Genomic DNA, 12,158 nt, shown 5'->3' with positions numbered 1-12,158 from the left:
ACCAAAAGCTCTCTTTACGACCCTATCTACCTGTGATGACACTTTTAGGGAATTTTGTATCTGTATTCCCAGATCCCTCTGTTCCACTGCACTCCTCAGTGCCTTACCATTAACCCTGTATGTTCTACGTTGGTTTGTCCTTCCAACGTGCAATACCTCACACTTGCCAGTATTAAACTCCATCTGCCATTTTTCAGCCCATTTTTCCAGCTGGTCCAAGTTCCTCTGCAGGCTCTGAAAACCTTCCTCACTGTCTACTACACCTCCAATCTTTGTATCATCAGCAAACTTGCTAATCCAATTTACCACATTATCATCCAGATCATTGATATAGATGACAAATAACAATGGACCCAGCACTGATCCCTGTGGCACACCTTTACAGGATAAGTGGAATAGTTCCTCTTTCAGTTCAGCTTGGATTACCTCCTCAGCTTTTCCATGTCGTTCAATGTACCCAGAGCTCCCTGTACTGCCTCCTCTGCATCAGTGAGACACAATGCAGATTGGTGGGGGCTTCATTGGATGTCTTTGCTCAATCCATTACAGCAGCCAGAATCTCCCAGTGGCCAGCCAACCATTTTAATTCCATTTCCCATTCCTGCAGTGATGTGCCTTTCCATGAACTCAACTACCTTCAACGATGAGGCCAGAAACACCTCGGAAGAACGCACCTCATATTTCGTCTTGGTAATCTCTAACCTAATGACACCAGCATCGATTTCTCAACTTCCATTAACCTCAATTTCCAGCCCACCCTTATCTCAGTGGCCCTTTTACCCATTCTCTTTTCCCTCCCTGCACTCGAAGATATGCCCATCACCTTCTCCTCTGGTTCCTCACGTCCTTCCCTTTATTCCATGGTCTATTGTTCAGTCAGGTTCCTCTTTCCACCTACCACCTCCCAGCTTCTCATGTTATCCCCATTTTCAACCCTCGCTCCTGCCTTCCCTTCACCCAGATTCACCTGCCAGCTCCTGCTCCTCCTCCTACCCTTTTATTGTGGCTTCTGCCTTCTTTTTTTCCAGTTCAGGTGAGGTACCTTGGGCTGAAGTGTCCTACAGCTGTTCAGCTGTTCAGTTGCATCAGTTGATGCTGCCTGACCTGCTCAGTTCCTCCTGCATTTGTAGATGTTGTTCCAGACTGATAGCACTTGCAGACTCAGTTTTATTTTCTCCATCAGCACAGCCTGACATAGACATGTCCTGTAGCTCTGTGCTTTGCAATATTAGTGTTCTCATTCTCTAATTATCCTCCGTTTAAAGATTTTATTAATTTTCTCTCTCTCATTACTCCCATCAGTTCATCAACCAAAAGGCCTCTGGAACTTATTTTCGTAGAAACCATGGTTTTAGACTATTAAGGAGGTTCCACTTGTCTACCCCATCCCTCCCTGGCGTATTCTGCAACATGAAGCTACCTTATTTTCTGTCTTCCCATCTTTGGCAAGGGGCCATCAACCTGAGTTTATGTTTCTATAAGTATTACCAAGTCTGCTGAGTGTTTCCAGCATTTTTTTATTTGATTTCTGATTTCCAGCACAAGCAGTTCTCTGATGTTTTTGAGCAAAATGCATTAGTAGTTGTCCTTTATTGAGTATGAAGATTTGGCAAATTTCCTCTTTTCCTGGTAGTGCTTCTCAGGTAGCTCACACTGGGATGAAGTTGGAGGAAATAGTGGAAAATGTAACTGCTGCTGTCCAGACTATCGAAGCAAAGTTGCCCCAGGTATGTTTGAAATTACTTTTTATGAGCTTGTTTGGATAATTTTGTCGTCATACTTCAATTTTTGGTTTCTGGCCTACCATTCCTCCAACTCTTGTACTATATTTAGAGTTGTTACCTTTGAGTGCGGTGTACTAAAATGTTGCAGGTGACATGGTTTAACGAGCATTTAAAACATTTTTATTTAGATGCTGTGAACATTGCTGAAACCTGTTTTAATGGTCAAACTGTAAATTTATTGTTATAGGAAGTTGGAATTAATAGATCAGGACAGAGAAGATTAAATGCAGAAACAGTCATATGTTTATTTTCATGACTGAGCAGTTTGGGGTGGATAAATTTTGGAATTCTGCAACTTTAATTTTGACAATCAAAATGGAAATTGAATTCTAGTCCTTGGCCATTAGCCTTCTCATGCATTTTTGTACTCTGCACAAGGTGGCTTAGGGATCTTTGAACTCAGCGTTACTAGTCTTGTTTCAAGGTATAATGCACCTGATTATCTTAATATTATCATATCTGTAATTGTAATTACAAATAGCACTTTGAATTTTTTTAAGTAAGCTCACAGAGAAGTTACACAGCATTGGTCTGGGGAAATTATTATTTTTTATTTATCTTCCGAAGATCATGAGGGTTGCTTAACCGTCTATCTATTTTCCTAACTTGCCTAAATAATTTTTTTCTGTGCCACAGCAATGGAAAAATGTGAAAGTTCTTCACCTGAAAACCTCCAATTCTCCTGCACTTCCTATATATACATCAAATATGTATAACCTTAAGGAACTTCAGAAGAAGAATCCCAAGAAACAAAACAAAACAGTAAGTATAAGTTGGTCATAGTGTACACTCATTTACTATACAGAAAAGGTGAGTTTTGCAATAACTATTTCTATTCATATAGCCATCTATGTCACTTGACAGAAATTTGGGGTGCTTGACGAAGAGGCATGATGAGCCAGTGAGCATATTATCCCTCAGAATGTTACTGTCCTTCAAGGTTAACCAGACAGTCAACTTCACTTTTTAATAAGGTTTTGCAAATAGTAATGAGTAATTTTGGAATCTCTCTTGTGATGGGAGGCGACAGATGAATGAAGAACCTTGCCTAATTTTAGAGTGATGAAGTCTTGTGTCCACTTGAAAGAACAATTTGTCTTCAACCAAGTGATAGAAACTCAATGTGCAACATTGCCTTTGCAGTTTGAATATATTTTGCAGTCTGGTTTCTGGACTGGAACTTGAGCCCATGAACTTTTAAGATTAGAAGCCAGAATATTACAATTTGAATCTGTAACTGGAACTGTCTGGAAGAAATCTGAGGAATGACATGAGAATACATGTTAAAATCCCACTTGCTGACAACAATGAGGAACTTCTGGACAAATTTTGTCTGCTTTGTGATCATATGTTGCTTCCCTAACTACCTTAATGATCAATGCAAACTTCCTAGGACTCGATCTTCTTCACCACTCCTATTCCACCTTGTATTGTGAGCTCACAGCTTTTTCTCTGGTGTTATCATTGTCATCCTACACACGCACACGCACACGCACACACACACACACCCCTCCCATCCATCCATCCATTCTGACTTTGTAAGCTCTAACCTATTTTCTCTCTCAAGTCTTTGGAAGCATTATTGTGTTCCAGTGGCTGCAACTTCTTGTGAGTGTACGTACAGATCCTTGTCTCTGCGTTGAAGTAGCAATAAAAGGAGTGTACCATTTCTTCTGTGATAGTGACAATATCTACCAACGCCACTCATCCTCCAATGCTTTATAACTTTTGGCTAGGTTAATAGATTTTACTGATGTCATTTCTCATTTTAGTTTGTTGCATTTCCTCCATCCACATCCTCCACACTTCCTGGCCAACAGTATTGTCCCTGGTGTTCCTGACCTTTTTATTATCAGTTAACTTTCTTATCTCCAGTGCTGCTGTCTAGTTTTATTTTCTTTGAATATACTGACGACACATGAGTGTAGTGGTCAACCATCCCCTATCATTGTCCTTTTACCTGGTTTCAGAAGAGCTGCAATTTCCAATAAGAAATCAGCCTTTTCGCCCTCTGAGGGCTGAGGATGTTTAGCTGTTGGGTATATGTCAGGCTAGTAGTCTCTGAATTCAAATGAAGTCAGAGAGGCTGGAAATTAGATAAGGAAGCTGGCGAGCTAGAAAATCAGCGTTTTTATGGTGCAGCAGTCTCAATGTGATTCTTCTAATTAACCAATTTCACAACATGTGCCGGTGATAATAAATATGTTTCTGATTCTTCTGGCTTGCTGCTGTTGCAGTTTTTTTCCTAGCTAAATTTTAGGATGAGCGAAGCCATCACTATTTATTATGTTCACTATTCAGGGGTCGTGAAGTGTGTGAAGTTGCCATTACTAGAGAGAAGGTTGTTGGGAAACTGAAAAGTCTGAAGGTAGATAAGTCACCTGGATCAGATGGTGTACACATCAGAGTTCTGAAGGAGGTGGCTGAAGAGATTGTGGAGGTATTAGTAATGATCTTTCAAGAATCACTAGATTCTGGAATGGTTCTGGAAGACTGGAAAATTGCAAATGTCACTCCACTCTTCAAGAAGAGAGAGGCAGAGGAACAGAAATTATAGGCCAGTTAGTCTGACCTCAGTGGTTGGGAATACGTTGGAGTCGATTGTTAAGTATGTGATTTCGAGGTACTTGGAGGCACGTGATAAAATAGGCCATAGTCAGCATGGTTTCCTCAAGGGAAAATCTTGCCTGATTTTGTTGTTGAATCTGTTGAAATTAATTGAAGAAATAACAATCAGAATAGACAAAAGAGAATCGATGGATGTTGTGTACTTGTATTTTCAGAAGGCCTATGACAAGGTGCCACATGAGGCCGCTTAACAAGCTATGAGCCCATGGTATTATAAGAGGTATTCAAGCATGGATAAAGCAGTGGCTGATCGGTAGGAGGCAAAGAGTGGGAATAAAGGGAGCCTTTTCTGGTCGGCTGCCAGTAACTAGTGGTTAGGGCCGACTGTGTTAATATATCAATGATTTTGATGATGGAATTAGTGGCTTTTGATGGAGCATTTGATGGCTCTCGGCCTGTATTCACTAGAATTCAGAAGAATGAGGGTTGATCTCATTGAAACCTATCAAATAGTGAAGGGCCTTGATAGAGTGAATGTGGAGAGCATGGTGGGAGGACACAGCCTCAGAATAGAGAGGTGTCCTTCTAGAGCAGAGAAAAGGAGGAATTTCTTTAGCCAGAGAGTGGTGAATCTGTGGAATTCATTGCAACAGGCAGCTGTGGAAGCTAAGTCTTAATGTATATTTAAGGCAGTGGTTGATAGATTCTTGATTAGTCAGGGCTTGAAGGGATACGGGGAGAAGGCAGGAATTTGGGGCTGAGGGGAAAATTGGATCAGCCATGATGAAATGGCGGAGCAGACTCAGCCAAGTGACCTAATTCTGCTCCTATATCTTATGGTCTGATTTCATTCTTTACCAACATTGTCTCAGGGTGCAACAACCAGTTCTTGCCAGCTTTGTTTCCATTTCCTCCTCCAGTCCGTCTGCTACAGAAATGTTATCCATTTCTTTGAACCAAACATTGCTGTTATTTTCTGCCATGGTATGCTTTGGCTAATTTGGATTTTTGCTGCCTGTCTCTCTGTGTCTCAGCCTCATTCCCGTCACTATCTGTTTTGTAAATTTGTGTTCTATTCCCAATGCAACTTGAACATTAAATTGCCTCAACTGTTGACGTTCCAACTTCTCAAAAACTCCTCAATCTAAGTTTCCTTTCATCTGGCACTGATCTTCAGTGCATTTTCTCTCTCCATGTGGATCCCAAAGGTGATTATTCCTCCTGTTTTCTCCTTGTGTATCTTGGAATTCCTTCCCAAATGCCCTCTTCTCCTCCTACTTCTCATTAAACCCTATGTCCCAGCTTTTGGTCACCCCTCCCAAAATTCGTCTTGGCATCCAATTTTGCTGGATTATATTCTTTCTGAAACGGTTGATTTTATCACATAGAATGTTATATATTGTCAATTTCTATCAAATTTTGTGAAAGAATGAGACAATCAAGTCTGTTCATTCCTTAAAAGTTACTCCCTCTGAAGTGAACAAATCTCAACAGTCACTTCAGAATTTGTTATTTTTCTGAGGCAATCAAAACAATCCAAAATCCATGGCCAGAATTGGATGAATTGTCTGCATTTCCTCATCCTCCTTAAAGTGATCTGACCTTTTAAATCTTTCCTCAGCTTTGGCATAAAATGAAGCTTTAGATATAACAGAACATTCCAGGGTGTGCTGGCAAAGCCTTAACATGGATTGAATTGCATGCTTTGATCAGTGAATATCTGTTTCTGGTACAGAAGCAAATTAAAACTTGATGATACTCGGGATTGTTGTCATTTGAATTTCAGTCAATGTGCAAGTCCCAATTATTGGTCTCCTGGCATGAAAGTAAAGGCTTCTTGTGAGGTGTATCTCAGTTTGAAGAATAGCACAATTAATAACTTGTCTCTCAGTCTCAACAAATAATTGTGAAATGAAATATTAAACTTCATGGTCGGTAGGAATGTCAAACGTAAGTTGTGATTTGAGATCTTATCTCTGAGAAATATTCTTAGCTGGAAAATATTCAGTAAGCAGAAGTCATGAGCTAAGCACAGTAAATTGGTGAGAACTGCAAAGTAGCCAATGTACTGAAGGATGATTAATGTAGTGATGAAAGTGCTCATATTTTCTTATAAATAAATTTTCTAATCAGAGTAAACAGAAGAAAACAACAAAAGCTGGGAATTTTGAAGTTCCAACTGACCTAGTATCATCTGAGGTTACCAGTGCCCTTGAAGCAGTGGAAGAAATTGCAGAAAGCACAAAGCCTTCTGTTGCTCAGAAACATAGCGCGGATGAAGAAATACCGCAGCTGGTTCCTATTGAAGAGCAAATACCTGCAAAGAAAGCAAAATTGCAAGTAAGTGCCTCAGTGCTGTAGATTTTCTTTGTGCTTTCTCTGTTGGAGATAATCATGCCCTTGCATGATGTGCTGGTGTACTAATTTCACTGGCTTGAATATTTTAAGTTGAGTGTCTAATTATTTGGTCAGTTTATCCAGGTAGTTGGTACGAAATAGACAAAGCAAGAGAACTAAAAAAAAAAAATTAAAAGATTAAATGAGACAACAGTAATGTGGTGGAAAGGCATTAGGGGAGCACAAAACAAATATTAGAGAAAGAGAAGGACGGGGAGAATATGACAGAGCATAAGTGAAATGATGCAGGCAGGCATACATGAGAATGAGGCTGTAAAACAATGGTCAGGGAATGAAATATTAGAGAATATGACAGAGCATAAGTGAAATGATGCAGGCAGAGAATGAAATATTAGAGAATATGACAGAGCATAAGTGAAATGATGCAGGCAGGCATACATGAGAATGAGGCTGTAAAACAATGGTCAGGGAATGAAATATTAGAGAAAAACAAATATTAGAGAAAGAGAAGGACGGGGTGAATATGACAGAGCATAAGTGAAATGATGCAGGCAGGCATACATGAGAATGAGGCTGTAAAACAATGGTCAGGGAATGAAATATTAGAGAAAAACAAATATTAGAGAAAGAGAAGGACGGGGTGAATATGACAGAGCATAAGTGAAACGATGCAGGCAGGCATACATGAGAATGAGGCTGTAAAACAATGGTCAGGGAATGGTCATTGAAAGAGGAAGAGATTTAGCATGAGTAAGACATCTGGCAAGTAGACGAGAAACTGAAGATTGATAAATATTTTTTAATCGAGCTAAGCTACAGAAAGAAAGGATTAACTGAAGAGAGAGGAGATTTGGAGGTAAAAAAAAATCACTGACCAGGCAAGACTTGTAGACCTAGCATAGGCAGGACAGAAAACGAGCAGAACCAAAGAAAGCACAGTACACAGATTGAAAGAATGATACAGATGGATGCTTTGCTGGGTGCTGATAGGACAAGTAGCCTCCTGTGTTATCAAAAGATAGAAATCATGAGTAGAAGAAAAGGAAATAAGTGAATATGGCTGGAGGGAACAATATGTTGAGATATGTTAGGCACAGAATTGGGCAAAGTAAGACAAAATGTAAAATAAAGGAGAGAGTGGGCAAGTCATCAGAGCACTAAACAATGAGTTAATTTAGTAGTGCAGCTCTCACGTTGAAGAAATTTTTGCCAAAGTGGCGCCTTGTAGAATATACTTGACTGTTTATAAAGTTAGCAGAAGTCAAGCAAATTTTAGCTGATTTGATTGTACTAACAGTGAAGAGTTGAAAACTGAAAGAATTTTTATTCTACTTTGAGTGTGTGCCACAAGGACACTTCACTGTGAGGCTTTATTAATTCAAAGCGAACTAGTGCCATTTATGGAAATTAGATGTCATTGCAGTAATCAAAGAATATAATGCGTTTATAGTACGTTTTAGTTCTGTACTATTACACTGATTTTAATTCTCTTTCACATCACATGTTTTTTGACTTGTATTTGTTCCTTCTTTCACTGAGCAGAAATTGCAAGGACAAAGCCACAGCGCACCGAAAGCAGTTGATGAAAATGAGACCCCAGTTGGTAAGAAATCAACGCAAATGAAGGGCAAAAAAACGCAGAAAACACCTAACAAAAATCCAGAGAGTCTACAATTGCATACTCCGGGGAAAAAAGAGAAAGGCCTTGAGACACCAAAACGAGAAGTGAAGAAAAAAGATTCCTCTTTGGAGAAAAGTATTCATAAGAAAATCGCTAAAAAGCATGAGCGGAAGTCGGTAGGAATCCCAAAAACAATGAACACACCCAAACAGAAACAAAAGCAAAAGATTCCACAGTCTGTATGAATATTACCTATGTATTTTTGAGTAGGGGAATTCATTTTTATTCAAAAACTGTCAATAAATTCTTTACTACGAGTGGGGGGGAAACATTGTTTATTATAATTGTATAAATGCACAAGTTTAATAATGTAAATGAAATCTTTCATTGATCACTTTGGTAACTGTATAAAAACATCTCTAGTCATCTGTGCATCTTTCATGGGAATAAAGAATTCAAAGTTTTACAGTAAATTGAAAGGGTACATGCTCATTACAGTAATCAGAAATATTTGACATTTATAGTACGTTTTAATTTCTCTACCATATGTATAACTGGTTATCCCTCTCCTCATCACACCATATTTTCTCTGCCATTTTCTAAGCCATTTTCATGGCTGTGGTGAGGCATGAGTGGGAGTTTGCGTTGAGTGTCAGTTGGGAGGCTGCAGAGGCATGGAGAGGAAGCAGATTATTAGTCAGAAAATGAAGAACTGCAGTTGCTGGATACTTGAACCTGTTATAATTACTGTCCTTGCAGCAGCTGGATTCTGGACTATGTACGTACTTGCATATAGAAACCAAAAGATATGTGACTTGACTTACTGGAAAGGAAACAGAAATGCAATTTACACCCTCCTTTTTTAAGTATTGCAGGTGATACCCCTCCTGAAAGCTGTATTTTTAGCCAAGTAATGAATATGACAGCGTTTCTAGTGACTGCTGTTGCTATCCTCCGTTATTCACAGCTTAAAGCAAAAGTGATGAAACCATGGCTCAATATCTTTGGGCTGATAACACTTTCTCTATCATCTTTTGGAATGACAATAGTAGCGAATTTTCAGCTGTCTAATGATAGAATAGTACATAACGTTGGTGCAGTCATCGCCATTGGCTTTGGAACAGCAGCCTGTTGGATTCAAGCAGTTCTGACTTTCCAAGGGGATATAAATAATCAAGGGTGAAAACTTGGAATCCTCCGTGTTATCCTCTCAGTGGTAATCACCTTGGGGTTCATCGCGTACTTTCTTCTGCTAGCTCAGCATAGCTATTTGCATGGAGCAAGAGTTCAATGGACTTTAATAACATGTTTGCTCTTGTATGAAGGACATGAACTTGGTATGTTCCGGTGTTGATTGAATGTCTTTACTTTGACAGAGGCAAAATGGAGGATTTTGTTGCTCCATAGAAGAGCAATACAGCAGTCTTGCCCTTGATTCAGTAAAGTCAGATATCCATTACATAGGAATGACTGTGTAAACGGAACAGTTACAGAATTCGTGCATTGACAGGGGAGTGACCAGAATGGCCAATTGTTGCTTAAATTTTGATATGGACTAATGTATTTTGTTGAAACTGTGCAAAGATGTTTTTTAATTTTCTGTATGAGGTGTATTGGGCAAGGCAGATCGTTAACTTTTAATGACACCAGTGTAATGGGGGAATCCATTGCAAGAATTCTATTCAACTTCTAATGTATGGGAATTTAATTCAGTACTATTTAATATATGCCCATATTTGTGTTGAATTTGGCTCTTTTTCATTTGTTACCCTGTGTGGAACATTTGCCATGAGAACTGTCAATTGAAATATAAACTCATGTCAGAATTTTGTGTATTAATAGTATATTAAACTTCCAGAAACCAAATAAAACCTTTCTTTTGAATTGTGCTTTGTACTTCAGGCCTTTGTTGTGTGTCTTGATTTTCTCAAGTAGATGTATGTAAAATGTCTTCTGACATTGCTTAGTTATGGAAGATTGAGTTGTGCATTTCACAGGCAAGTTCAATTTCAATCTTTCTTGGTTAAGTAGTACAGTGGATTCCAGTTAGTCGGGACAACCCTGGGAGACTTGCTGAACAGGTTCTGACTAGCGTCAGTCACGTGCACTTGTGTGGCCATTAGCCCCTACACTCTGCTCAGAGTCGTTTTTAAATAGCCTTGGTTGCATGTATTGGGTTTATAAAGCAGCGATCTTTGTCACTGATAGTTGGTGAGACATAAGCAGTAAGACAACTCATAACTGTTCTGCTCACTGCAGTTTCACATTGAGCCTTGGAGAGCCAGAGACAGCCAGGAGGAAAATTAAATGACTTAACTACTTCAACAAGTTGTGAACTACAAAAAAATTCAGGGTATCAGCAATCATCTTCAATGTTACCTTTGACAGTCAAACTGGGTGGGGGGTAGCTGGCGGGTCTCATACCCTTGGGGAGATAGGGACATTCCCACCTTAGCACACAAAGTTGGCATTGGCAGACTGGGCAGGTGAGATCCAATGGTGAGGGATGTTACTCTGCAATGTTCTGTGGAGAGCAAAGAGCTTGACGAAACACTGCAACCAGGAAAGATGCCAGTTGTGACGTCTACTTGTACCACTGGATGTGGACTTCCAAAGTCAAAAGAGCAGAACTGCCCCAGTGCAACAGCATTTCCACTTTAAAACCTTCCACATAGGTCTTCTGTTGTTTTTGGATACGATGGATAACCACTTGTAGTATTGGTGGTCGTCTCATTTGTTCTATATTTAACTGCATGGCTTATTACTCAGTTAAATGATAATTTGTCTCTCATACCCTAACTAATTCCATGAAACTTCAGCTAATGGGGAAACCATTTAATTGGACCAAAGTGTACTGGTCCTGATGTGTCTCAATTAACTGGAATCCACTGTATTTGCAAGTTTAAAAAATAATTAGAATATTTCAACAGTCTAAGTAACTGCTCTTGTGTATAATCTGAACCATAAAGAGCAAGGAGTCCCCAGTCTTTGGCTTTTTAGAGTCAAACCCGTGGACTTGACTTGAAGGATACGCAGTGCACTGTTCTGGTTTATTATTCCTGAATTGATCACAATCTAATGACTTCAGTAAAAAATGCAAATGAGCACCAGGTTATAGGGAAGTTAGCTGTTCAGATCCAGTGGGTCACTCAGAAAGTGGTAATATTAGTCAGCTCCATCTTGGGTACTAGCCTCTGTAGTATCCAAGACATCTACAAGGAGTGGTGTTTCAGAAAGGCAGCATCCATTATTAAGGCCCATTACCTAGGACATGCCCTTTTCTCACTGTTATCATCAGAAAGGAGGTACAGAAGCCTGAAGACACACGCACACTTATTTTTTTTCTCTCTCTATATTGTACTGCTGCCGCTAAGTTAACAAATTTCACGATATATGCTGGTGATACTAAATCTGATTCTGATTTGCAGTGAAAAATACCATTTCTAGAAGCTGCTGAAATGAGATTATTGCTAATACGAGAAAATCTGCAAATGCTGGCAATCCGAGCAACACACACAAAATGCTGGAGCAGCTCAACAGGCCAGACAGTAACTATGGAAAAGAGTAAACAGTCAAAGTTTCAGGCCCCAAAATATTGACAGTTTACTCTTTTCCACAGATGCTGCCTGGCCTGCTGAGTTCCTCCAGCATTTTGTGCATGTTGCTGAGATTATTACCACTCATTTGGCGGATGTATATAAAACTTGTCTTTGCCTGAAGCTCTGGTTACATATGATTTAAGCAGTTGGTCAGCAAACAAATTTAAAAACTTCAAATACAAGGATTAGCACGGACCATGTTCTCCCAACAATAAATTTACTAACTGC

At 39.4% G+C, this 12,158-nt stretch overlaps 1 protein-coding gene across 2 annotated transcripts in view; it reads left to right on the top strand.

Annotated features, from left to right (window-relative positions):
• rsl1d1 (ribosomal L1 domain containing 1) overlaps positions 1-9,008 on the top strand; it is a 29,892-nt gene extending 20,884 nt beyond the window's left edge. For both annotated transcript variants that reach the window (XM_072268840.1, XM_072268839.1), the window contains exons 6-9: positions 1,634-1,727; positions 2,421-2,546; positions 6,486-6,692; positions 8,253-9,008. In XM_072268840.1, coding sequence (XP_072124941.1) covers positions 1,634-1,727; positions 2,421-2,546; positions 6,486-6,692; positions 8,253-8,576 — 751 coding nt within the window. In that variant the 3' untranslated portion in view covers positions 8,577-9,008. The remainder of the gene's footprint in view (positions 1-1,633; positions 1,728-2,420; positions 2,547-6,485; positions 6,693-8,252) is intronic.
• Positions 9,009-12,158: the final 3,150 nt, after the last annotated feature.

Source organism: Mobula birostris, chromosome 9 (assembly GCF_030028105.1).
Source record: "Mobula birostris isolate sMobBir1 chromosome 9, sMobBir1.hap1, whole genome shotgun sequence".
NCBI lineage: Eukaryota > Metazoa > Chordata > Chondrichthyes > Myliobatiformes > Myliobatidae > Mobula > Mobula birostris.
The sequence above is the reverse complement of the archived record's forward strand: the minus strand, read 5'-3'. Positions and strand labels throughout refer to the sequence as shown.